The sequence below is a fragment of the Sminthopsis crassicaudata genome, chromosome X (genome assembly GCF_048593235.1).
Source record: "Sminthopsis crassicaudata isolate SCR6 chromosome X, ASM4859323v1, whole genome shotgun sequence".
Lineage (NCBI taxonomy): Eukaryota > Metazoa > Chordata > Mammalia > Dasyuromorphia > Dasyuridae > Sminthopsis > Sminthopsis crassicaudata.
This window is the reverse complement of record NC_133623.1, coordinates 22,925,382-22,950,667: the sequence shown is the minus strand read 5'-3', so window position 1 is coordinate 22,950,667 and position 25,286 is coordinate 22,925,382. Positions and strand designations below refer to the sequence as shown.

General features: G+C 41.6%; 2 protein-coding genes across 4 annotated transcripts; both read left to right on the top strand.

Annotated features, from left to right (window-relative positions):
* Nucleotides 1-3,110: 3,110 nt before the first annotated feature.
* On the top strand, nt 3,111-6,133 carry LOC141549099 (uncharacterized). 3 transcript variants are annotated; one of them, XM_074278419.1, is made up of 4 exons: nt 3,111-3,266; nt 4,865-5,127; nt 5,707-5,831; nt 5,951-6,133. In XM_074278419.1, exons 1-4 carry the CDS (start codon nt 3,151-3,153, stop codon nt 5,969-5,971), a joined length of 525 nt encoding a protein of 174 aa, XP_074134520.1. In that variant the 5' UTR covers nt 3,111-3,150; the 3' UTR covers nt 5,972-6,133. The 3 variants fall into 3 exon arrangements, with proteins under 3 accessions (XP_074134520.1, XP_074134519.1, XP_074134518.1); XM_074278418.1 differs by lacking the exon at nt 3,111-3,266 and adding an exon at nt 4,038-4,206; XM_074278417.1 differs by lacking the exon at nt 3,111-3,266 and adding an exon at nt 4,038-4,287.
* A 3,897-nt stretch (nt 6,134-10,030) lies between these two features.
* On the top strand, nt 10,031-23,572 carry CYLC1 (cylicin 1). Its single transcript, XM_074277624.1, has 5 exons — nt 10,031-10,097; nt 13,782-13,822; nt 18,062-18,180; nt 21,483-22,571; nt 23,424-23,572. Exons 1-5 carry the CDS (start codon nt 10,081-10,083, stop codon nt 23,454-23,456), a joined length of 1,299 nt encoding a protein of 432 aa, XP_074133725.1. The 5' UTR covers nt 10,031-10,080; the 3' UTR covers nt 23,457-23,572.
* Nucleotides 23,573-25,286: the final 1,714 nt, after the last annotated feature.

Genomic DNA, 25,286 nt, shown 5'->3' with positions numbered 1-25,286 from the left:
TTTAGGCCTCATGACAACCCTGTTAAGCTGTTACGCTCGAGGTTCATTCCCATTTTACAAATGAGGGGGCAGCTAGGTGGCACTGTGGTGCACAGAGCACCAGCCCTGGAGTCAGGAGGAAAGGAGTTCAAATTCGGCGTGAGACACAATAGTTACTAGCTGTGGGACCTTGGGCAAATCACTTAACCTCAACTTCCTTGCCAGAAAAACAAAAGACAGAAAAAAATAAAAAGAAAAAGTAACAAAACAAACCCATTTTATAGATGAGGAAACAGAGGCTGAAAGATGCTCAGGGACATGCACAGCAAGGAGAGAGCCACTCACACACCTCTCAGGGCTCTGGACAGCTCTGTAAGGCTGGACATTGGAAGAAAGGTGCCTTCCAGCATTGGAGGAGGGTGTTTGTTCACTTGGAAGCTCCCTACACAAACAAAATCATAGGCCCAGTTCCTGGGCCTATCCCCTCAATCACTGCTACCAGCGCTGCTTATGTAGGCTATCCAGAATATGCTTCACTCTCTCTACTGACAGTGTAGAATTATAATATTCAGAATAATAGGTTGCATTTATATAGGATTTTGAGGTTTGTTAAGACCTTTACAAACATTATTTCATTTGATCTTCACAAGAGCCTGGGGGGGGGTGCTATTATTATCCACACATGATAGATGAGGAAACCAAGGAAGCCAGGGGCTAAGTGCCTTGCCCAGGGTCCCCCAGCCAATCAGGGTCTGAGACCGCATTTGAACTCAGAAATTCTGGAATCTTGACCTGGACTTCTGCCTGCTGGGTCACCTGACTTGGAGTTAGAATCCCCGGCTTTCAGTCCTGGTGGTGACTACTTCCTTTTGGGGCAGCTCCAACATAGGAAAGATCTTTCTTGTTCTCAAGCCCAAATCCGTCGTATATAACATTCCCCAGGGCACCAGTCTCCCCAGTGCCCTTTCTAGGACACACTGGAGCATGGCACCCAGTAGGTATAATGAGCACCATTCTTCTCAGAAGCCAAGTGGGGAAGGGGGCAGGAAGTCTAGCTCTGGACTGGGGTGAAAAGCACATATGGCAGTTAGCAGTTTCCTGATGAGGGGTATGGAGCAAATATGGGAGGATGTTATTGGTCTTGCCGGTATGAACGATGGGAAGGAGCTGCAGGGATTTCTTGTCCCCATTCCTAATCATACCTTACAACCACAAGGAGGAGCCTAGGCAAAGCTCCTGGGGAGGGGGGCAGCAAAGGCAAATGATTCCACCATTGTCATCATAGCAACCTGCCCTCCTCCCAAGGTCTTCCATGCTGTCCACTGCCCCAAGGACAAGCCCCAAACTTTTAATGAGGCTGGCCTTCTAGCTGGCTCCAACACACCTCGCTGAGTTTACCCTCTTCCCACTGCTCTGTTGTATGCAGCATGGCCAGAGGAAGCATCAACTCTTTCTGCTCTGCTCTGCACAGTTCCCAGTAACCAGCATCAAGTGGCTAGACCCACCAGCCAGCACCCAGCATTCAGAATCTCAGCCCGAAGCACCTGCCACCCAGGACCCAGAGCCCAGTGCCCAACACCCAGAGCTCAGCACCTCTATCCCAAGGCCTAGGGCCTAGCACCCAGCAGTCAAAGCTCAGCCCCCAGAGCTGAGCAACCACTACATAAAGGATTGTGGGACTGAACCTGCCATGCAAATTTTTTATGCCAATCTCACCACCCCATACTGTCCATCTACAACTTTTCACAGATCTTTCCCTAATCATCCTTCAAGGACTAGCTTGACGTCTGTTCCAAGAAGTCTCACTCCTTCTCTCTGGTCACAATGAACTCCCCCTCATCTAGATGGCAACAAGAGTAGATATTTAGATGGGCTGAAGGCCAAAGAGAACCCTTTACATACATTGTTTCATAAATGCCCACGAGGATTACACTGATAGGAACTGTCATTCTAGGAATAAGGAAACAGACTCAGAGAGGCTGACTTTGTGTTGGTTATACCACCAGTCAATGTAAGAAGAAAGATTTCCATCCAGGGTCTAAAGGCCGCCCTCAATGTCTTTCTTATCACCTGACCCACTTACTGGCCCACCCAGCCACACAGGTGGCAGCTTGCCCTTTGCTGGCCTCTCGGTACCCGGGGCCCAGCACACATCCAAAGGCTCTCGGGGTATTGCTCTTGGTGCAACTGAGATTACTTCCCCTACAGAAGCACAAAGGGAGAAGAGCACCAGAGTCACAGCAGACACTCAGCCTGTAGAGGGTCTGTGGCTCCTCAGAGGAGCATTTCTGCCCGCTTTCCTACAGAAGCCCAGACCCCGGAGCTAAACCATGAAGTGTCCAGAGCCCAGGAGGTGGTACGGGGCTTTGGAAGTTGACCTTTGATCAGAATTCTGCCCCTGATGGCTGTGGATAAGGCTCTTTCCCTCTCTGGGCCTATAACATGAAAGTTCCTCTTCCAGCTCTGACCCCCACTGCCCTTGGCAAAGGTCAAACATCCTCCCTGGGCAGCACAATGGGTGAATTTCAAGCCCCACGCCAGGTGTCCTGCATAAGTGGCCACATCACATGTGCTCCGGACGCTGGGTGGCACCCCCAGCTCACTCACTGATCAAAGGAGAAGGAGCCAGCAAAGCTGAAGCCTGTATCTGATGAGGCTAACAGCTTCCCTCTCAGCTTTCATTTCTCAAAGGACTTTCAAAGCCATTTTCCAAGCACCATGGACATTCAGAGACATGCGTATCGTTTCCTGTTCTTGGAAGATCATGTGGCTCAGTGGTTAAGTCAGGCCTGGTAAGACCTGAATCCAAACCTGGTGTCCGACATATACTAGCTGCGTGACCCTGGCTGAGTCAGTTAACCATCTGCCTCAGTTTCACCTTCTGTAAAAAGAGCCCCAAACGGGGTCACAAAGAAGTGAATACAAATGCAAAACGACTGGCCAACAGCACCACTTGGAAATCAGATGTTCCCTGGAGAATTTGAGATCAGTTCTACTGATGTGGGGGAGGGGGGGAGAAGGGGGCAGCACGCCAAACTTGCCAGGCCAGGCCGGATATTACATAGTGACAGTAGCTAAATTATCTCTTTTTCGTCTCTTGCACTCTTAGTCCTGACTTGGCCATTGCGTGGCTTTAGGTTAAGAGCAGCTTCAGCTTCCTGACTTTTTGGAATGTTCAAGCAGGACCTCCGCTGCCCAGACAGGGCATTCTGCAGAATTACTGGTCCAGCCTTGATGAGGACTCAGGCCTCCTGGCTTCCTGCACAGCACCCTTACTGCACCTTCAGGTAGGAAGCTGTTTTCATTCTGCTTTGTTTGCTTCTTTAGACTGTTCCCTTAAGCTGAACACCGTTCCTGAGTCTGGGAATCTGGCACCACGCTCAAGGCACAGACCAGTAGTCTTATCTCATCCCTTCAAGTGCCACTCCAGCCCATTTTCCTCTTTATGTATTCAAGGGCTCTCTATCTTTCAAAGATTATTCCAAGGTCCGTGTTCCGAGAAATGTTATCTATCCCCTCAGGTCCAGTGAACTCTCCCTTTTCTCAATCCCTGTGGCCCTTAGTGTCCGTCCTGCTCCCTGACCCATTACTGTATACTGGCTGCTCTGGGAACTCAGTGGGGGGTGAGGGTGTGTGTGGCCATATCAGGGAGGAGAAGACTTAACTATAAACATTTTATCTCCCCAACATGAAAAACTCCTTTAAAAAGTAGGTGCAGGTGGGACACCTTTGCTTTGTGACTCTAAATGGCATATCATCTCTACATGAGAGATTTTTAGGAAGGAAATCTTTAATGTTGGAAATGAGAACAGTTTCATCAGACACCAGAAGGGGGCAAATTCCCTACTTTCAGGTACCAGAGTGACCTCAGGAACTTAGCTTTAGGTATAAAAAATGCCTGTAGAGAACAGGTTTTTGGCCACCCTGCATCAGCCAGACAGAATCTTTCTCACTTGATTCCAACTGGAGTAATAAATCTAGCAATAGCACTAAGGAGAAAAACCATCAACCAATCAAATGAGGCTGGGGGAGGGGGCAAGCCCAAGGACCCAAGCCTCGTGATGTAATAATGGTGATCCGAACCAATAAAACCCTACTCAAACAGACAGCTGGTGGTATTAGAGCCAAGATAACTAACTCAGAAGGTTCAAAGGCCATGGATAATACCGAAGATTACGAAGAATACAGAGGGTGCCGAGGGTATCGATGGTACGGAGGCTTTCAAAGGTATCAAGGGTACCAAAGGTACCGAGTGTTTGAAGGACAAGATGGGCTTGAAGTATTTGAAGTGTTTGATGGATATGAAAGGTAAAGACAGACTAAAAAAAGAAATAAATATATACATAGATAGAGATATACATAGTATGCAAAATAAGCATACATATAGTCAGATGGCCTGAGTTCTGGCCCTAGGTATATAGGGGTAAAGTGAAAAGGATTTAGGACCTTGATTGTGTTTCATTTACCAGGTATACAATCTCTCATCTCACCTCTAGGCCTCTGTTTCCTTGGATCTCTGTACAATATGAGGATTACTTCTAGGATCTATTATTCAAGGACCTGTTTAACCTTAAAAAATATCATTAAAACTGCTAGTGTTAATTTCCTCAATTGAAACAGGGGTCACATTCTTTGTAATGCTTCCCCCCCCACTCCCCTGGCCATGGTACGAGGACTAAATTGGAAGAAGTCCTCAATGAAGTATTTAACTAGCCCACCCATTCTACTTCTCTACAGACTTGTACAAAGAGCTACCTTTGGGAAAGAAGTCAGGGCACCGTTCATTAGGTTCAAAGACACAGGAACCAAGAAACCCTTAGGGGAAGACTGAAATGTAATGAACCAAATCCATCAGGAGCATACTTTTTTAACCTCCTTTTTCTAGATCGGAAGACAAAATGTCTGAAAAGGGGGAACAAGTTTATATTTCAGAAGCAGAAGTTCCTGAGGCTGCAGAGGAATTTGAGGAGGAAGAGGAGGAGGTGGTAGAGGAAGAGGAAGAGGAGGAAGAGGAAGAGGAGGAGGAAGAGGAGGAGGAGGAGGAGGAGGAGGAATACTTCAATGGGACAGCCACCTTAGACAATGAAGAGGCAACTGACTTTCTGAACACAAAGAACAACTTTCCAGAAAAGAGCGAAAGCACAGCATGTATATGCACCACCCCTCTATAATATAGTACTTAAAGACACTTGAAGGGTTGGGGGGGGGCATATTTTTTTCCATTTTATCCTGGTAGAAATCCAATTCAAATCATTAAAGGTAGTAGTTGAATATTAAGACAGAGGGGAGTAATTATGAAATGGTGTGAGACTGTCCAAACATCATATCACTGCATGTGATGATTAATTTCTATGGGATAAATTACAAATACGTGCTTATCCTTATCTTGCCATATTTTATGGGCTAAATTATACAAGCCACTAGGGTACAAATAAAGAGAAACTGATACCCAGAGGGAAGGGATGGGTTGTTAGTTGATTTTTAAACATGTGCATCTCATAATCTTAGTTTCCCCAAAGATGAAGTCAAATATCCTATCTGAATGACAATATCTGGCCTTTGATAATCATTGCCACTGTTTCAGTCACCAAGTGTTCCACACAAAACATTTGCTGTTAGGCTGATGAGTTTCTGGACCTCTCAGCAACAAGCAAAAAATATTGCTTGTAATGATGGGAAAAGACCCTTAAATCCTAATGTATGCTTATTCCTATTCCTTCTTTCTAGTTCTAGATTCCATATTTGGTGAGTTGCCTCCCAAATCCATAATCAAGGTAAAACTCCTGTTCGCAAAACCTGCATATCCCAATCGAAGAGCAAAGTCCAATAAAAAGTGCTTCAAATGTACGGAAGTAAGTAACTGAATTCACATAAAACACTGTATATTCCGCAGCTAAGCTCTAAAACATTTTGAAATCCAGTGAAAATTATTCTGAGCCACATCATCTAATACTCTTTTATGTCTTTCAAGCAAAATGAAGAAAGATGCTGATTTAAGAAAGCCACAGCTGTACATGCAACATCATCCATCTTATAATTCTGGACAACCTGCCATCCTGGTTTCACATTGCTCTGTACCTTTACAATGAGGATTAAAATCTGACAATCCTGACCTTATGTATTTTACCCAAAGTTTCACTGAAATAAAATCTAGTCTGGCAAAGCTCTTTGTGTGTGAGTTATCCCTCTGGTACCCATTTGACAGTTACCCAAAACTCCTTTTCCACTTCGGATCAACCCTTGGCTCTGGTCTTAAGAGGGTCAAGGCCACTAGAGTCCCCCATCCTTTGCTTTTTATTCTTTTCATCTCCTCTGCCTTTTCTATCGATCAGGTCATTCCTGCATCCTATACTTCACCAAGGTTCAAGAGTAGTTGCTCTAAAAGAGTAAGAGAAGAAGAGGGTCCTCTGGGTCCCATTGGCACCTCCTCACGTATATATGTGTGTGTGTGTGTGTGTGTGTGTGTGTGTGTGTGTGTGTGTGTGTGTGTGTGTGTGTGTGTGTGTGTAGGGAAACTCAAATTTCACTATAAAAAACAATGATAGGGTCACATGGGAAAAACGTATTCTTAATGCTGTTCAAAAACAAGATAGCTGGGATAAGAAGTAGACATGGTATACAGAGCAGTTTATCATTTGAGCCTAACTTGGTGATATATACATATATATATATATATATATATATATATATATATATCAGCGTAGGGTGATTATTCCATTTTTACTGAAGAACTAGAGGAATTCATAGAAACAGTTTGCCTTTATACCACCTGCTGTGAGCCATTCACTATTTGAGACCTTTCAAATGTGGTGATTGGTCCTTATGGCACCTACTGTGTGCCAACAATTGTCCTTGGAAATGGCCAGTTATTAATACTGATGGTTTGGATTTATAGCACCTACTAACCTTTTTAGCATGGGGAAGGGGGCTGTCTGGAACCCTGAATTCTGGAACACCCAACCATAACTCTATGGGAGGCAGGCACATTGTTGTTCTACCTTTTTCCGCACTTAAAACTTGCTTAATTCCATTTCAGATCTTTTAACAGCAACTCACATTATTTTTCTCCCAATTCTTGCCTAATTACTTCAGGAAAATCTCTCCCTCCCCTTCTATATTCCTTCCATTTGTAAGCCAAAACAACGACCCTAATCACGGCTAGGGAACATAAGTAGTTTGAGCTGGATACACCTGTTGAAGGAAAAGAGGTGGAACAGAGACAATGCTTTGAAGTGAAATGAAACATGGTATGTAACTAAGGTTATTAGTCTCTAAAGCCCTTGAAATGTCCGGTGACTAGAGTCCTTCACAATCTCCATTAAAATCTCTCTCTCCATCTCTCCATCATCCTCTAATTAAAGTTGCTTTCTTGGAGCACTAGCAATCAAGATAAATTAAACCCTATTTTTTATTCAACATTGTTTCCTGTTTTGTATAATTACTAGGACTGAACACAGTCTTTTATACATTTCATTGCAAATGCAAAGTATTTCAGCTATATTATGGGTTAAATAGGTTTTGTGGGCTGGCCTGGGAATCAAGCCACCAATTTAATATCTTTTCTTTGGGGAATGCAAGTGAGTTCCAAACATGCCATGTTACAAATGAACTTTGGGAACCTAACCTATTTGCAATTTGGGGCCTGCCTCTTTATATGGCTGCTTTGTAAGGCCTCTAAATGGGAAGCCAGATTTTCCCAGGTCATTATCACTAAGCTAGGCAGGCAACCTTCCAGACTTGGCATTAAGGCTTTCAGGTTACTAAAGAGGAGCTGGGAAGGGGAGGGTCCTCTCTTACTGACCCAATTGGGGCAGCTTCTGATGACCTGGAAGAATCCATGCCAATGGGGCTGATTTTCTTGCCTTGCTTGCTCAAAGGCAGACATTTCCGTTTCCCCAATGACTTCCTGGATTTCCTCTGACTTTTGGCTTCCTCCATCAAATAAGAGAACTGGATGAGATTCTAGTCAATCAAAGTGATAGGCCGTGGCACCCCATCCAGCTCTAATGGAAGATGCAGCCATGCTACTGGCTGTTTAAAAGGGCCTACTGATTGGACAAGAGTGCCACCCGGGGAGGCCTGAGATTACAGGCCAAGCTCAGAGGTCCTCACACTTTTGAAATAGGGACCAGTTCACTGTCCCTCAGACTGTGGGAGGGCCGGACTATAGCAACAACAAAAGCTCACACTCTGTCTCCGCCCCTCAGCCCGTTTGCCTTAACCCGCCGGGCTGCATAAACGTCCTCAGCGGGCCGCAGCTGGCCGGCGGGCCGTAGTTTGAGAACCCCTGGTCCAGGTCAATGGGATCCAGTGAGGTGCACGAAAGGGGTGGGGCACACACACCAGGGAGCCCAGCCAGGCACTTCTGGCCGCTGTGTGACTTGAGGCACAAATGCTTCCTTCTCTGGCCCGGCAGCATCAGAAGGTAAGGCTGGGCAGAGACCGCGAGACAAGAAAACAGGGAAGAGGGGGAGGTGGTGACGTCACTTACGGGGCAGGCCTCGAGAAAGGCAATGGCCGCTCGAAGCCACGGAAGTTCCAAGGCGTTACCCTTTCTACGTGGCGGTTACCCGCCAGCGGGCGCCCTGCGCAGGCGCAGAAGTCGAGAGAACCCTGGCCCCGCCCTCCCCCACAATGCTCCGGGGCCCCGGGACTAGCTTCGTCCAGCCCCGCCCGGGAGCGGCTCGCGACAGTTTTGTAAGCTTGGCCGCGGCGGAAGTAACCCGGCTCCTTGACCTCATGGACCTTACGTTCCGTGCTGCCCTCCACACCTCGTGGCACTCCGAACTGGCCATTCAATCCCTTGAATTCCTTTCAGATTTTTGCATTTACTTCCCTTGCACGTTGAAAACTGGGACCAGGCCTTTGGGTTTCTCGGGCAAAATGCCACTCCCGAACCCCACAATATAAAAGGCTAAATGACAAATGATCGCCAGCAGGTCCGCCCGACCCCATTTAGGCAGGTTCTTGAAATTCCCAAACCGGTTAGGCACCCCAGGATCTCTTTGATGAATAAGCAATAAAGAATTTTATTTTTGTCATGTATACCCTCTCAACCCTTCTTCCTTCTCCAACTACCCAGGACTACCTAGTTTCTGTGTGATCTCATGCAAGTCTCCCCCCTCCTTGGACTTCAGTTTCCTCTTCTGCAAAATCAGGAGGTTTGACTCTCCAAAGTCCTTTTCAGTTTTAAATTGGATTTGTTCTGATCCTGTGTACTTGCTCAATTGAACCAGTTCTTGTCTTTTAGACATCTCCCTTCTTCCCAGCTATGGTTCTGGATGGAAATCCGCATTTCTAAATATCCAGGTGTCTTTCACATACTTGGCCCAAGAATATTAAAGGCCAAAGGATCCGAACACCCCAGATAGTATTCATTACCAAAAATATTGTCGACTCACATGCAATAGGCTTGACCTTTAAATTAACATGAGAAATGAGAGTGAACATAAAAGCTCTCATCAGTTGGAAAAATGATTCATTATGAATGAGTCTCAATGGACATAACCTTCTAAATTAAAACTGCAGCGGTTTGCCCGTGAAACCCAATTCGTCTGTGGAAATATCACATTGGTATTGCCAAGATGATTGAAAGTGGTGAGTTTTTATATCACACTCTGCCATTTGCAGGGACAGGGGAGACATGACTTTCCAAGTTAAAAAAAAAAAAATTTGAAAAGGTACAGGGAGAAAAAAAGTAGAAGGAAAAAGATTCAAACAAGAGGAAAAAACGACAAATATTATACTTATATTGCATATATTTAATGACTCTTCCCAGAGTAGTAAATGCTGAACCTAATGTATTACTCTGTAAGCAGTTGGCTAAGCTGGTCACATGGTACAGAACTAATAAGGCCCAAGGCTAGCATTCAATCCCCCATGGGTCACTGTTTCACCCAGAGTCCCATTTGCCTTCTGTTCCAACCCTGCAACCCAGACACCCAGGGGGCTGAGGATGTGAGGGAAGGGAGGACAGGAAGTAGAAAAAGGTCTTTTCCCTTTAAGAATCACTTACCAGGCTAGCGACCTTTGTGATGTCACATCTTACATCATTTGTTTGACCTAACAATGTCAAAGCCTTGGCTGTAGCTAAGTTGAAAAATGTCCGTCCCTCGCTTGTAAGTTTCCCTTTTAATAAGAAAATTCATGTCATATCAATAAGGGTCCATTATAAACAAACTTTTTAAGGTTATTTACCTTAGGTTGTCCAGGGGAGGGAATGGTTTTGAAGCACTGTTTTGCTGTTTTGTTCAGAAAACAAAATCTGAGTCCTTTTCAATATTAGGGAGAATTAGCTGGGTAATCTTGTTCCCTTATTAGGGACTTTGGTTCTCACTTTCCCTTTCTGTTAAATGAGGTCCATTAATCCTCAGTAGTTTTCGAGAGGAACAATATATTGTTTTCAAAAAGTGTTTTGAAAAAGTACAAAGTATACAAAGGTTCCAGAGATGTGAGGCTGAATTATAATTTTATGGCCTTTAGCACTCACAATGTTAATTTCATGTAAAATATATATGTGGGGGGGGGGAGAGGAACAACTATAAAATGAACTGTTTTGATTGGATAGTCTCTATTAGTACTTCTTAGGGAACTGATTAATAGCTTGTTTTATTTCCTTTTCTAAAATGGGACTATTTAAGTAGTTTATTTCCTCTTTCATTAATCTGGACAATCTATATTTTGGTAGGTATTCCTCCATTCCACTTAGATTATCAAATTTATTAACATAAACTTGAGTAATCTATTAGTACTTCTTAAGGCATGTTTGGCTTTTGTATAAAATGATAGATAATCTAGGCAATAAGCTGTTGGCTCAAGTGTTTAATAGAACAAACCAATGTGATCTTTTCTGACCAAAAGTGTAAGAGCAAAAAAAGTGTGAGGATATAAATGGCTGGTCTGGGTATGGGGATGCTATTGCCAGGTAAAGAAATGGTTTTACATTGTTTCAGTATAGCAAAAAAAGGACATAAAAAGGAAGCCAAGGTTATGTGATTGTAAAAACTAATCTTGGTATACATAAAAGTTAAAAAAATTATTGATTTTTTCTCCCTTTACCTTGTTTTAGAGGGGGGAATGTAGGTATAGAATGTTACATACACTGACAGGCAACAGTTGCTACATTGTGTTCAGCTGTTTTGGTTGCTGAAAGGGATTGAGGAAATAGAATTTTCAGAAGTAACTAATTTGTGAAAACAAAAGGCAGACCAATGAATGTTTTTGAAAGGATTCAAATTGAGGGGGGCCCCAACTGAACTTCTCAGTTGTCATAAAAATATATTTTCCATTCCCCTAAACCTTAAGTACCTTAAATTCTTGCCATGCCACTTAGAAATAAGTTACAGAAGTTACAAAGGCTGGGCATAAGCCCAGGTTAAGCCCTTCAAGGCCTCAGAGACATGGCACCTTTAGCCTTTCTATCAAAAATGCTTTTCTAGTGGCTTTTCAGGAAATGATTCCACAAAGGCCTAACATAAGTAGCACAGAGGCTAAGAGGAATTATGAACAAGCTAAGGCTAATATAAGAAAGAAGAGAGCTTCTTTCCCCAGTCACCAGGAGGGTAAAGGGCATTCAGTATATGGGTAGCAGAGATTATGAAAGATCAAGCTCAGTGCTAATGGGGCCAGGAGGATGGAACCATGGTTTGTCAGAAGTGAGGCCTAATGAGAGCAAGCCAGAAGATGGGGTTGGACTTCAGTTTAGTGAAGTAATATTTGACTGACTATAAAACATGACTTGAGGGTGCAAAGAACCTGGCAAATAGAGAGAAAAAAAACAGGCCAAGCAATCATTCTAAGGTCACCTTAAATCCTGAAAGAACTCATGGGGTTTTAATAAATACAGATGGTACCTCCTTCTACCTAGCATCAAGCATTCAGTTCCCCTAGAGAGACCTCTGCCCCTCTGCATGGACTTTCTCTCTCTCCTCTTTCCTAAGTCAGGACAGATCTTAAAGACTTTGTATGTGTCCAGTTTCGAAGACATGGGCCTATACAGGAGGATACTGTACAAGCAGAAAGAAGAATTTCAGTGAAGCCCATATCTAACAGGAACAACAGCTTGTTCCAGAGGACAGGCTTGGGGTACTCTTAGCAGCAGGACCAGAGTGTGCCTTAGCATCATATTCCTAAGGGGCTAGAGTTGGAACCAGACTAGAATCTTTTAGTCCCAACTATTCAGAATGGTCCGAATGGGCTTAGGGCCCTTTGGATGATAGAACTTGGAATTTAACGCTCCACAGGCAGCCTGGAACTTTGGACTAAGGCAACTCATCAACTGAATCCACACAGTTTGCTGTTGTTCAGTTCACCCTATACTTGTGTAGTACAGTTTTTTTTTAATCAATTGCAGGATCAGAACTTTACCTTTCTTAAATATCAACTCATTAAATTGCAGTCTATTTAATTTGTTTGCGATTCTAATTCTAATATGTCATGTGTTAGTAATCCCTCTCAGCTTTTTATCACCTACACATCTGTCTGACAGACATCTATTGTGTTCATCAAAATCATTCATTAGAATGTTGATAAAATGTTGCATAAGACCAGCCTAAGGAGAGAGTATAGCGCAAAGAGCTGTGGATTCGGATCTAGACGGCCTTGGTGGGCCCACCTCTGCCACTTCCAAGCTAAGTGATCTGGGAAAAAGTCACTTGACTGCTTTGCATCTCAGTTCCCTCCTTGGTCAAATGGGATCTCTTCCAGCCATAAGCCTTTGATCCCATGATTTCCTGGTATGGTATTAGAGTTCTTTCTCCAGGTTGATACTGAAACATTGAGTCAACACTCTTTGGGTACAGTTATTCAGCCACATATTAATCCCCAGAACTGCACTAACATGCAGGCCGTTTCTCCAACTTCAAGTCAGTAACATTGCCTATTTTGATATCTGTATGTGTACAGTGGCAGTTGGAACACTAGGTAGAACCATGGGCTGGAAACCATGGTGGAACCATGGAAAAGGGCTGATAACCTGAGGTACACATAACTTCAAAGGGATATGAGAAACCTGGCAAGGGGGATTATTGCTAACTAACTATATTTATTTCTTCTGAGCACATACAGGATAACCATGTTGGACAGAGGCTATGGGAATATTTACTTAAAGCTAAGTGGTACAGGGACTGAAGGTTGAAAACCCCTCCTCGAAAATGGAAAAAAGGCAAAGGAAGCCAGGAATGAGAAGAGGAAACAAACAAACAAAAAAACAAATCAGATTAGAGGAAAGAGGAAGGAAGGGAAGCCAATAGCAACTTTTTGTTCCTAAGTTGCTGAGACTTTAGACTAAATTTCTGGGCCTCAGTCAAGGGCTACTCCCTTCCCTACCTCTACTTCACAAAGTATAGTTTAGCTCAAAAATTCCAGGGCCAGAATTCTGGTAACCAACTGTGACCTATTTGGCTAGGCCAGTCCTAGGACTGGACCTTTAATTCAAACCTTTTCAACTTGGCTCAATGGTATTTTAAAGTATCTGAGGTTAGAACCAATTCAAATTGGTTCTATAAAAATACTTGGTTTCTTCTCAAGCTTTCCTGAAATAATTAACATTAGGGTTCAGTTCAGAACTTGGCAAATTCATCCACTTGTAGTAAATTTATGGTATACACAGATTTGTTTGGATTAAGGATTTAGTAAAACCTCACAAATATTGATCCCTAGCTTAGTCATAATGGAGAAGGCTAGGCTCAATGAAATAGAATACTGGTTTGCTGGAGATCTGGCCATCAACAGTAAAACATAGAGGCAAAAAGTTACTGTTGTACAAATGTAATTTTTTTAAAAAATTTCTTTTTCTTTTATAGTCGAAGAGTGAACTTTGGAGCCTATGATAATTATGTTCCAGGTAAGAATTTGAACAAAGTTTATAGAATCATACAAATCTAGAGTTGGGCATGTCCTCAGAAACCAAATCTTTTCCCCCAAATTTGAATATTCTCTATGATAAGTTCAACAAGTGGCTATCCATCCTCTACTTGGATACTTCCAGTGGTAAGAAACTCACTACCTCCCAAGAGCAGCTTGTTCTTCTTTATGATCTCTTTTTGCTTTTTTTTGCTTTAATATTTTTTTTGAGGCAATTGGGGTTGAGACTTGCCCAGGATTATGTAGCTAGTCAGTGTTAAGTATCTGAGAACGAATTTGAACTCAGGTCCTCCTGACTCCAGGTACGCTGCTCTATTTGCTATGCCATCTAGCTGCCCCTCTTTATGACAGTCTCAAACCTGTCTCAATGTAACTTCTACCCATCAAAAAAAAAAAAAAAGATTCTAGATTGTCCCTCTGGAGCTATGGAGCATTAGTCTAACCCCTTTTCTGTGTGAGTCTTTTAAATATTTGAAGGCAGCTCTCATGTCCCTCCTTTTCTTATTATTCCCAACTGCCCAAACTACCCAGAGGGTGTGCTGGAGCTGTCTCCAATCTAGTAGCAAAAGCAAATTGAAGAAAATGTCAATAATGCAAATTAAAAAGTGTATTGTGGGCACTTTTTTTGGGGGGAGGCCTGGTTGTTAAAACATTCACCAGCATGTACCTCTGAATTTATCTGCAAGTCTCTTCTTTAGATTAAATATCCCCCTTGCCTTCCTTTATTATATTTAGATATTTAGATATAATATAATATAATACATAAATAACATATATTTATTAAGATATTAATATTTTACTATTAATCAATTAATATATTAATTAGATTATTTATAATATAAAATTAAAATAAATATTAAATGTATTAATTAAAACAAATTTTATATATTATATATACATATATATAATGTTATATTATACATAATATACAAATAATATTTATATCTTATTGCCTCAAATTACATGACATGATTTTGAATGCCCTCGTCATCTTGATCAGTCTCCTCTGAGCAGTCTGTTAGCTTGTCAATATCTTTAAAACAGGGCCCCAAGTGAGTTAAGCAACAGTTTCCAGATGTGCTCTCACTAGAGGAGAATCCAGTGGTGCGAGGGCCTTCCTCATTCTCAATGTTGTGCTTCTTAGCAATGCAATGGAAGAATTCATTTGTTTTTCAGTAAACATATTAGATGTTTCTGAATCAAAAGAAGTAATTGCAAATACTCTCTGTGGTGTAAAGGATTGTGAAGGACATATGGTCCAAACCACCTTTGAGCAGGAGGTCAACTACCAGCCCAGGAGGTCCACTCCATTTTCTTTAAAAACCTCCAGGGGGGGGTCTAATCTACACTCCAAGGCAGTAACTGCCTGTATTAATGGGTGGCAGTGGAAATGAGAGGAGGGGCCAAATTTCACCTACTTTGAAATTAGACTGGGTAAGCCATTTGGATGGGAAATGAGGGGGAAGAGACAAAAGTCACCCCAGGGCTTGGAACATGGCAGACTAGATGAATGGGGGAGCAACTTGCAGAAATACTTAGGTCAGAATGAGGAGTAGGATAAAGGAGCAGGAAGTTGAGCTCAGTTTCAGAAGGACTGGGTTTGAGGTGCTAGTGAGATACCTAAGCAGAGAAGGTGCTTTTCTTACTAGAGATGCAACGATGAAGCTTGGAAAAAAGGTCTAGGCTGAAGTTTGGAAGTCATATTCCCTACTGAAGTTATTGGAGTGCAATATGGTATAACAGAAAATATGGTGGATTTGAAATTAGGATCTGGGTTTGAATACTGCCTCTGTTATAAGTCCTTAGTAAGTCACTTAGCCTCTCTGGGCCTCAATTTCCTCATCTGTAAAATGAGGAGATTAGATGACCACCAAGGGCTCTAATAGTTCTAAATCTCTGATCTTTTTTTAATTTAATTTTAATTTTTTTATTATTTATTTATTTATTTGATGAGGCAATTGGGCAATTGGGGTTAAGTGACTTGTTGCCTGGGATCACACAACTAGGAAGTGTTAAGTATTTGAACTAAGGTCCTCCTGAGTTCAGGACTGATCCTTTCTTAATACAGACTACTCTGTCACACTGATATCAATCAATGCATATTGAACTTTGGAGCATTAAAACCCCCACATCAATTTCAGAAAAGCTTCCTTGGATAGAGTACCAGGCCTGGAATCAGGAGAACCTAAGTTCAAATCTGGCGTCAGATACTTAACCCTGATTGCCTACCCCCCCCCAAAAAGAAAAGAAATAGAAAGAGCTTTGTGGCCATAACTTTACCATCTCATATATATCAGACACCCCCCCTCCTCCATGTTGAACATCTCTATTGGGAAATGCCTTACCTTTGAGTAAATCCAAATCTGTGTGCTTGTAACGTCTTGATCTTAGTTCTCACAGAATTTTCAGTCTCTGAAGCTATGGGGAGTAAATTCATTCTCTCAGATGACAGCCCTTTAGATATTTAAATAGAACAGGCATGCTTTCCTTCTTAAGGTAAGAAAATTCCTCATATGATCTAGGTCCCAATAAAGGTGAATAATGAATCCTGTTGAAGTTGCTGCATTATCTGAATTTGTACTGCAAATTTTCATTGGGCTGGAACTCCTTATTACATTTAACGTAATTATAACTTGAAATTGGGTCAATTCAAACACACACACCACTACTTCAGGAGATTAACAGATCACATTTGAGACCTCGAATCACATGAGCCACCTTCTTCTCTAGGAGCTCTAGCTGTTTAACGTATCTCCTACCATGTAGCAGATAGCACCAGAAGTAGCAGACGCAGGCCAGATTATTTCAGCTATATTAGTAAATGTAAAAAAAAGTAAAAAAAGAGAAGCTCCTCTTATATTTACCATTTGGTTAGTTTCTCTGGACTTCAGGTACCTCATCCATTAAAGTAAAGGGTTTGCCCCCAATGGCCTTTTGGGTTCCTTCCAGCTCAAGATCTGTGATCCTCTGGTCCTTTTAGCCTATGGTAGGTACTATAGGACTATTCCATGCTCATATATAAATATATATTTATTTATATATTTATAATATATTGATATATTTAAACATATATAAACACACATATAAATAAAAATCTGGAAAGTGGCCCAGGGAGGTGCAATGACTTGCCCAAAATTACATAGTAGTAAGTGATATCAATGGAATTTGGACTCTGGTCCCAGTAATCGTATCATACTGTTACTCATCTTTCTATCTCAAGTACCTGAGAGGCAGTGTGCCCTTGTGGATAGAGGGCTATCCTTGTCAGAAAAACCAGGATTCAAGTGAGACTATTGTATCACTGTTAAGGAAGGCCCCAGGCAACTCTTTAAGATTGGATGTATAAAATAGTAATAACAGTCATTTATAGAGCAACTTTCAAGCACATTAAATCCATTACCTCACTCAAATCTGTTCCAGAAGAGAGACTTTACATTTCTGGAGCTCCCCAAATCAGTTAAACCATAGTTCCCAACAATAACAACAACAAAATATGAATCCCAGTACCTTGCCCAATGTAGGTACTTTATCTATCTATCTGTCTGTCTTTCAATTGAACAGATTTGAACTTGACCCAGTGCTTAATTCCGGCTTCTGTTTCCCAGAGTTTAAAGTAAATGGAAACTTAAGCACTTAAAATCAGTATTTCCTAAGTATTTACTATATGTCTGGCTCTATGTAAGGGGCTGTCAGGGATATGGAATTGTCAGACTTGATTCCTAAATTCAGAGAGCTAATAGTCAAACTTAAAGGCAAATGAAGTCCCAAAAGGAGCTTAAAGAGCTAAACAAAAATGTGTGTGTGTGTGTGTGTGTGTGTGTGTGTGTGTGTGTGTGTGAGAGAGAGAGAGAGAGAGAGAGAGAGAGAGAGAGAGAGAGAGAGAGAGAAGAGAGAGAGAGAGAGAGAGAGAGAGAGAGAGAGAGAGAGAGAGAGAGAAATCAGAGGTCTGATTGTTATATCTAGCTATCATGCTAAAATTCACTGACTAAAGAAAGATTAATGACAAATTCCATCTTTGACTGATTTTTAGTAATTGACTTTTAGACCACAGGAATTCTTGAAGACCACCGAACTATTGGAGGGGTGATCTGCATCTGTAGAGAGAGCTCCCACACACATGGAATTACACATAATGAAATTGGCTGGCTCCCTCAGGGCCACTTCCACTTTGATTTAGATTTAAATTTTGATTCCAAAGTATGTGATTTTTTTTTTTCAGTTGAGGATGTTAGCAAAAAATCCTGGAATCAACAACACTTTTCTTTGATGTTTTCGAAACCAAATCGACCAGGGAAAAAATGGAGATCAACCCCTTCTGAATTAAGAGAAAATTCTGCTGTAAGTACTGAAAAGACCATATAATTATATTGATTTTAAGCTAATGATAAAAGGCCACATTAAGCAAATGAGTATCTAGTAAGTATTAGGTACCTAATATGTGCTGGGCACTGTTCTAAGTATTGGGGATACAAAGAAAGGCAAATCCAGTCTCTGCTGTCAAGGTGCTTACAATTTAATTGGGGAGACACCATGTAAACAACTATGTCCATATAAGATATAGAGATTTAGCTATATGTACATCTATGTGTATGTATGGATAGAAATAGTCATATATTGGAACTGATAGTGAAAGGAAAGCACTAGTACTAAGGAGGTTTGAGAAAGGCTTCTTTCAGAAAGTGGGATTTTAGCTGAGCCTTTCAAGAAGCCAAGGAAGGTAGAACATAGACATGAAGAGCAAGGGTATTTCAGGCTTAAGGGGCAGCCAATGAAAATGGAAAGTTGGGAGAGGGAGGGTCTTGTGAAAAGAATAGAAAGGAGACCAGTATCATTGGATCACAGAGGGGAGTAAAATGTACCAAGACAGGAAAGGTGGGAAGGGGCTAGCTTGTGAAGGGCTTGGTGAACCAGAGGATTTTATGTTTGATCGTGCAGCTAATAAAGCACCACCAGAGTGTTTTGAAGAGGGGGAAGAACTATTGTGGTTAGGTAGCTGAGTGTAAGAGAGATGAGTGGTGAGAGAATTGAGGCAGGAACAACAATCAGCTATTGTGGTAGTCCAGAGGGGAGGCGATGGACATCTATATAAGCCAGCCATGGGGAATTCCTGCCTGACCTCAGTTGAAAGGCAATCTGTTCCATCTACAATTCACTGGATGGCAGACTGGGTCACCTATTGCCGGTTGGTCTTTACCCCTGAAGACCATTCAGGAAAAATGTCCAACAGCTGCAGAAATAACTCAAGTTGTAACCTTGGAGTGGCAAGAGTGAGTGTTAGGGCAGGCTTTCATCTCCTTTAGTGTGAGATTTAAGAAGTGTACACTGTGACAGATTCATGCCCTCTTTTGCTTTCCAAAGGCAGGATTATGATATGTCACTTAATGGGATTTCCTAGCTTTGGTAAAGAGAGAATCTGTCAAAATTGACCCAAGAGACTCAGAAAATGTTACTTACTGTATTCCATAAAGACTTCCTCTAGAGCCAAGACTATTTGTTATTCCAGAACTGATAATCTAGTGTAAGTTATACCCTAAGTATCTTGTTTCTTCTAGTGTGCCTTCCTATTATACAGAGCATCAAGCTCAGCTCTGCCAGGAGGTGAACAATAGAAAGGAGAGGCGGTGAAACTTCAGTCTGGTAGTGTGGCTCTTTAGGAATTTCAGTACTCCCCAAGTAGTTCCCAATCTCTCTCCACCTATGTTGATTGCTCCTCAGGAGACTCAAAGAATCACCATCTCGGGTCCTAGTAGCTCGTGTGTGAAGTGCAATTCCTGTCGTGGCTTGGTTGGTCTTCAGCAAGTAGGCAGGGTTGAGGTTGCTGGACTGTCCATTTTAATCTGTACTTAAAACACTTTCAAATCAGTAGGCCCTACGAGAATTTATAATCTCTGAATACAGTTTGAGAACTCTGGATTATACCTACTCACCAGAGCAGGATTTCAGAGGAAATCTTTAGTTACATTCCTACCCAAAGGTGTACCTTAGTTGGACCAGGCTGGGGATTGAAGGGAATAGTTCAAGAGCTAAAGCACCAGTGAGGTGTGTGAATCAGTGTGTGTACCTGCTATGTATATTGGTTGTTATTTCCCATACCTATTTGGTGTGTAATCATTTTGTCTTCCAGAAGTTGTCAGTTCGGGGCAGCTCCAGTTCTTGGCCTTTACTGTGAATTCCAAGATAGCTCTGGAGATAGAGTTAGAAATAGTATAGCATAGGTTTGGAAATCTCTAATTGCTTGATAGAGATGGGCCTTGTGCTTGGGCCAACATTTCTCATGGCAGATGTACTTCTAAAGAGATGAATTTCTTCAGACTCAGAGTGGGGCTGTGGGGAGCATGTGACAGGAAGCATCATCCAGACAGAAGTCCCCAAATTGTCCATTCCCGGATTTTCAGGACTAGCTCAGCTATCCGATAGAACAGTACAACCAGGGGAAGGTTAATGGCCTATCCTAATCCTCATCTGGGTTCCCAGAGAGTAATGATGTCAGAGGCACCTAAAGACAACCTGCGCTTTAGAGTAGTCTTCTGAATTCTCAGAATTACCATAATTTCATTTCAAAATGAGGACCTTGAAAGAGGAAGGTAAAATTAAGAATGAGCTACCCTTTGATGTAGCTGGGCTTATCCCAAGGAAATACTAAAGAAGGGAAAGGGACCTGTATGTGCCAAAAGGTTTGTGGCAGCCCTTTTCATAGTGGCTAGAAGCTGGAAGATGAATGGATGCCCATCAATTGGAGAATGGTTGGGTAAATTATGGTATATGAATGTTATGGAATATTATTGCTCTGTAAGAAATGAGCAGCAGGAGGAATACAGAGAGGCTTGGGGAGACTTACATCAACTGATGCTGAGTGAAACGAGCAGAACTAGGGGATCATTATACACTTCAACAATGATACTGTATGAGGATGTATTCTGATGGAAGTGGATATCTTCAACATAGAGAAGAGCTAATCCAATTCCAATTGTTCAATGATGGACAGAATCAGCTACACCCAGAAAACGAACACTGGGAATGAGTGTAAACTGTTAGCATTTTTTGTTTTTCTCCCCAGATTATTTTTACCTTCCAAATACAATTCTTCCTTTGCAACAACAACAACAACAACAAAATTCGGTTCTGCACATATATATTGTACCTAGGATATACTATAAGATATTTAATATGTATGGGAATGCCTGCCATCTAGGGGAGGGGATGGAGGGAAGGAGGGGAAAAATTTGGAACAGAAGGGAGTACAAGGGATAATGTTGTAAATAAATTACCTATGCATATGTACTGTCAAAAAATGTTATAACTATAAAATTAATTTGAAAAAAAGAGTACAGTTAGGTTCTGAGGCTATGGAGAGATATTTTCATATAATAGGTATGATTTATTGATATAATTAACCTAAACTTTTCTCTTAAATGATGTTAGTTATCTATGTTATGCTATATCATTCTATGTTGTTATGTTATATTGTATAAATAAAACAATAAACAAAAAAAATTAAGAATGAGCTTCAGTTATAACTGTATTCTTTATCAATGCACAGAACTCTTTTTTATGCTGCAGAATAAAAGCTACTTAACTGTTCTGAATTATGACAAATTAAACAACTCTAAGTCTTTGTATTATTTGAATTAATTTCTCAGATGGGGGATGTAGTCAAAGATGATCAGAAAGCGACTCCTATGTGGATGACACGTTCTTTACTAAAAATTTCTGAGAAACCTTCTGCTTATTTAGCTGCCAGAAGAAGACCCCCATTTTTCACAGGCCCACAAAGAACATCGGAATCCACCGAACCATCCCCTGGAGAGAAAAATCAAATGTACAAGAAAGAGAAAAATCAATCAGAGAAAACAACGAAGAAGAAGATGGCGGGCTTATCCAAAGGGTCCAAAACTAAACAACCAGATACAGCCGACATTTCATCCAGAGAATCTGACAGCGAGTCCAAAGGTTCAAGAGAGTCAAAACCAAAGGAGAGCAAAGATTCACATGAAGACAAGGAGCCAGAAGCTGAAACCAAGGATAGTGATGTCAGTGATAAAGACACAGAGAAGAAGAGAAAGTCGAAGGAGTCTGATGCTGAATCTATTGATTCCAGGAATGAAAAGAAGAGCGATAAGGAATCAAGAAAAAAAACCGGGGATTTAGACAAGACTTTCAAGAGAAAGACCAAGAGCTCAGACTTTGAATTAAAGGATATTCTGAAGAAAGACAAGGATATAAAGAAAAAACCCAAGGATTTAGTCATCGAAGCCACAGGTTTAAAGAACACGGACAAAGATTTAAGGAAAAAATGCAAGGATTTCAGTATTGACTACAAGAGTGAAAAGAGAGACAAGACCATAAAGAAGAAATCCAAGGATTCTGCTGTCGAATTCAAGGACACAAAGAAGAAAGATGAAAGTTCAAAGAAGAGATCCAAGGACTTGAACAATAAGTCCCAGAATCTAAAAACAGAAGACAAGAAACCTAATGAAGGGGATGTCGAGTCTGAGTATTCATATGATTCCAAGATGAAATTCCAAAAGGCAAATATACCCAAAGATTCAAAGAAGTCCAAGGATGGGAAGATAACTTTCAAAGGATCGGACACCGAACCCACCAAGAGAGAATCAGAATTGGATTTGGAAACACCTAAAATTTCACGTGGCATGGCCTCCATAAGGTCCTCTATGGCTCCACAGGCACTGCCTCAGCTTGTGAAGACTGAGCTAAGAAAGGCCCCTCTGGTAAGTTCATTTCATCATTTGTAATTCAACCTAGGCTAAGATGGAATTACAAGCAATAAGGTCAAAGTCAGAGTTTCCCTTTCCCAAGGGTCCTATAATTTGGTGTGAGAGACAGACAGCTGGACTGAGTCAGGAGCAAGGGATTTGAACTTTCTTTCTGTCTCTTTGCCACATCCTAGCCAGGTAAGCATGAGCAAGCTGTTGAAGCTCTCAAAGACCATTTCCTCCTTACATTTCCATGCAAATGGAGGTATACAGGGTATTATGGTGAAGGTTCAATGAGATGATGTCTCTAGTGCTTTACAAACTTAAAATTCTATAATTATAAATTATTCCTATAATCATAATCATCATTTCAAGGAGCATTTATTAAGCCATACTAAGCATGAGAAATGTAAAGAAAGGCAAAAACACCATTCCTGCCCTTAGTGGGGGAGATAGCATACAAATACCTATGTATACATTATTTGGGAGGTGAAAGAGAACTAATTTCAGAGGAAAGTCACTAGCAATGAGGAGTGTAAAAGTTAAAATTTGAACAGTCTTAAAGGAAGCCAGAGGAACCAAGAGTCAGGCCACCAGGATTCCTCATCAGACCCCACAGTGTTCTGCTCCTAATTAAGAAAAAGGACAAAACATCATTTTTATCCTTTGAACTGCCCCCTTTCCTCCCTTTCCGCTTCTTTCTATTCAAGCTTGGGTCAAACTTAAGTTGAAGTTCATTCATTCATAAAAACCCAGGCTCACTCTCAAACACTGAGGAATCCTTCTGGTTAATGGGTATGTGTGTATGTGTGTGGGGAACCTTAGATCTCATGCCTTGTGATCTTTTCCTTTTTCTTTTTCCTGCAGCCGGAAGCCCAATGGATCCAGAAACTGATCTGAAGAACTGTGAGTTTGGTCCTACTGGATAGCTTTAACCCAGATAGGACAACCAGTAGGTAGCTACTTTCAAAAAATGTTTCTAATTGTAATAAAGAAAACCTTTTGTCCTCGTTGAATCCCAGTGATTTTATTTCATGATGTGCAGGGGGGCCTAGTTGATTCAAGACTGATTAGGTGGCAGAGGCAATAGCACACTGCACTTGGAGTCAGGAAAATCTGAGTTCAATTCCTGCTTCAGACACTAGCTGGATGACTCTGGGCAAGTCATTTTGTTTCTTTTTGCATCAGTTTTCCTTTCTGTAAAATAGAGATCATAATAGTATCTACATAACAGGGTTGTGAAGATAAAAAACAAGATAATATTTATAAATCCCTTTGCCAGCCTTAAAGCATTATTTGGTACTTGCTAGAAAGGCTCCAGGAAGGTCAGAAATGGAGGATCAATTTACATGCATATGTGCCAGGCATTGCACCATGGAGGATGATGGAGAAATATGTGAGTGATGCCTGTTCTCTAAAGCCAAATATTTCTAGTTTCCATCTAGGACAAAAGGACTATGTAGGGGAGTGGAAAATAAAAAGTTTCCGAGGCAATCCCAATAGACTTTGGATAGAAAAGGCCATCTGCATCCAGAAAGAGAACCCTGGAGCTTGAACATAAATCAACATGTGTTACATTCACTTCTTTTGTTGTTGTTGTTGTTGTTTTCTCCCTGGTGATTTTTTTCCTTATGTTCTGATTTTTCCCTTTCAATGTAAATCAACACGTGCTACATTCACTTCTTTTGTTATTGTTGTTTTCTCCCTGGTGATTTTTTTTCTTATGTTCTTTTATCCCTCTCAACATAAAGAAATAGGTATTAAAAAAAAAAAAATATATATATATATATATATATACACCAGAAAAAAAGAAAGAGTGGTAAAAAGGACATCAGATAGGGACCCAAAAGACTTAGTTTTAATCCCATGTTCAGCTCCTTACTACTTGTAGGACCTTTGCCAAGATTCCTGATCTATGTGGGCTTCAGTTTTCCCACCTGGTAACTTAGATGGATAGATATACCGGACAATCTTCAAGGTCCCTTCTGGCTCTGAGATGACCAGACCCATGTCCTCTCCACCCTTAACCTCACATAGAAGCTGTAGAGAGGTAAATAAAGAACATTGAATTACTTGAGCATCATTATTCCCAGCATATACATTTAGGCTTGATCAGGTGTCCTGACAGCCAAGCACCAGCAGACTGAGCTAGGGTCTAGGTGTCATTAAGGTTTCAGAGTACTTTGCTTGGCTAACATCTTCTCCCAGTCTTGAGCTGTCTCCGGGGCACACTCAACAAAGCCACAAGGGCCTCTTGGATCCATACCTCTGGACACCTGGTCACCTCTGCTCCCTACAGCCAGGTTCATCATGTCCTTGACTGGGCCTGATGTACTTTCCATCTCCTATCCAATTCCAGTTTATTGGGATTGTGTGCCCTTCTCAGTGTGAGCTCTGCTCACAAATATAGATATATTTACTTGGAAATAAAGTATGTTATAAAGCAAAAATAGAAATCAAAACAGGTTGTGATAAAGATGAAATATTTAATCTGAGAGTAGTAGGGAGCACAGGAGTTTATTGAGTGGACGTGGGCAAATCTGGACTTTAGGCATTGGGGTAGATGATGGAATGGAATGAGGAGAGAATGGAGTGAGAGTGGCAGATTGAATGGCTGTGTGGGGAAGGGGGGTGGGCGAGAGAGACTGGGAAGGCACAACGAAGGAGATCTGACCACTGAGTCAGTCAGCATCGCCTTGAAGACGGGAAGACTTCATCCTACAGAGGCAG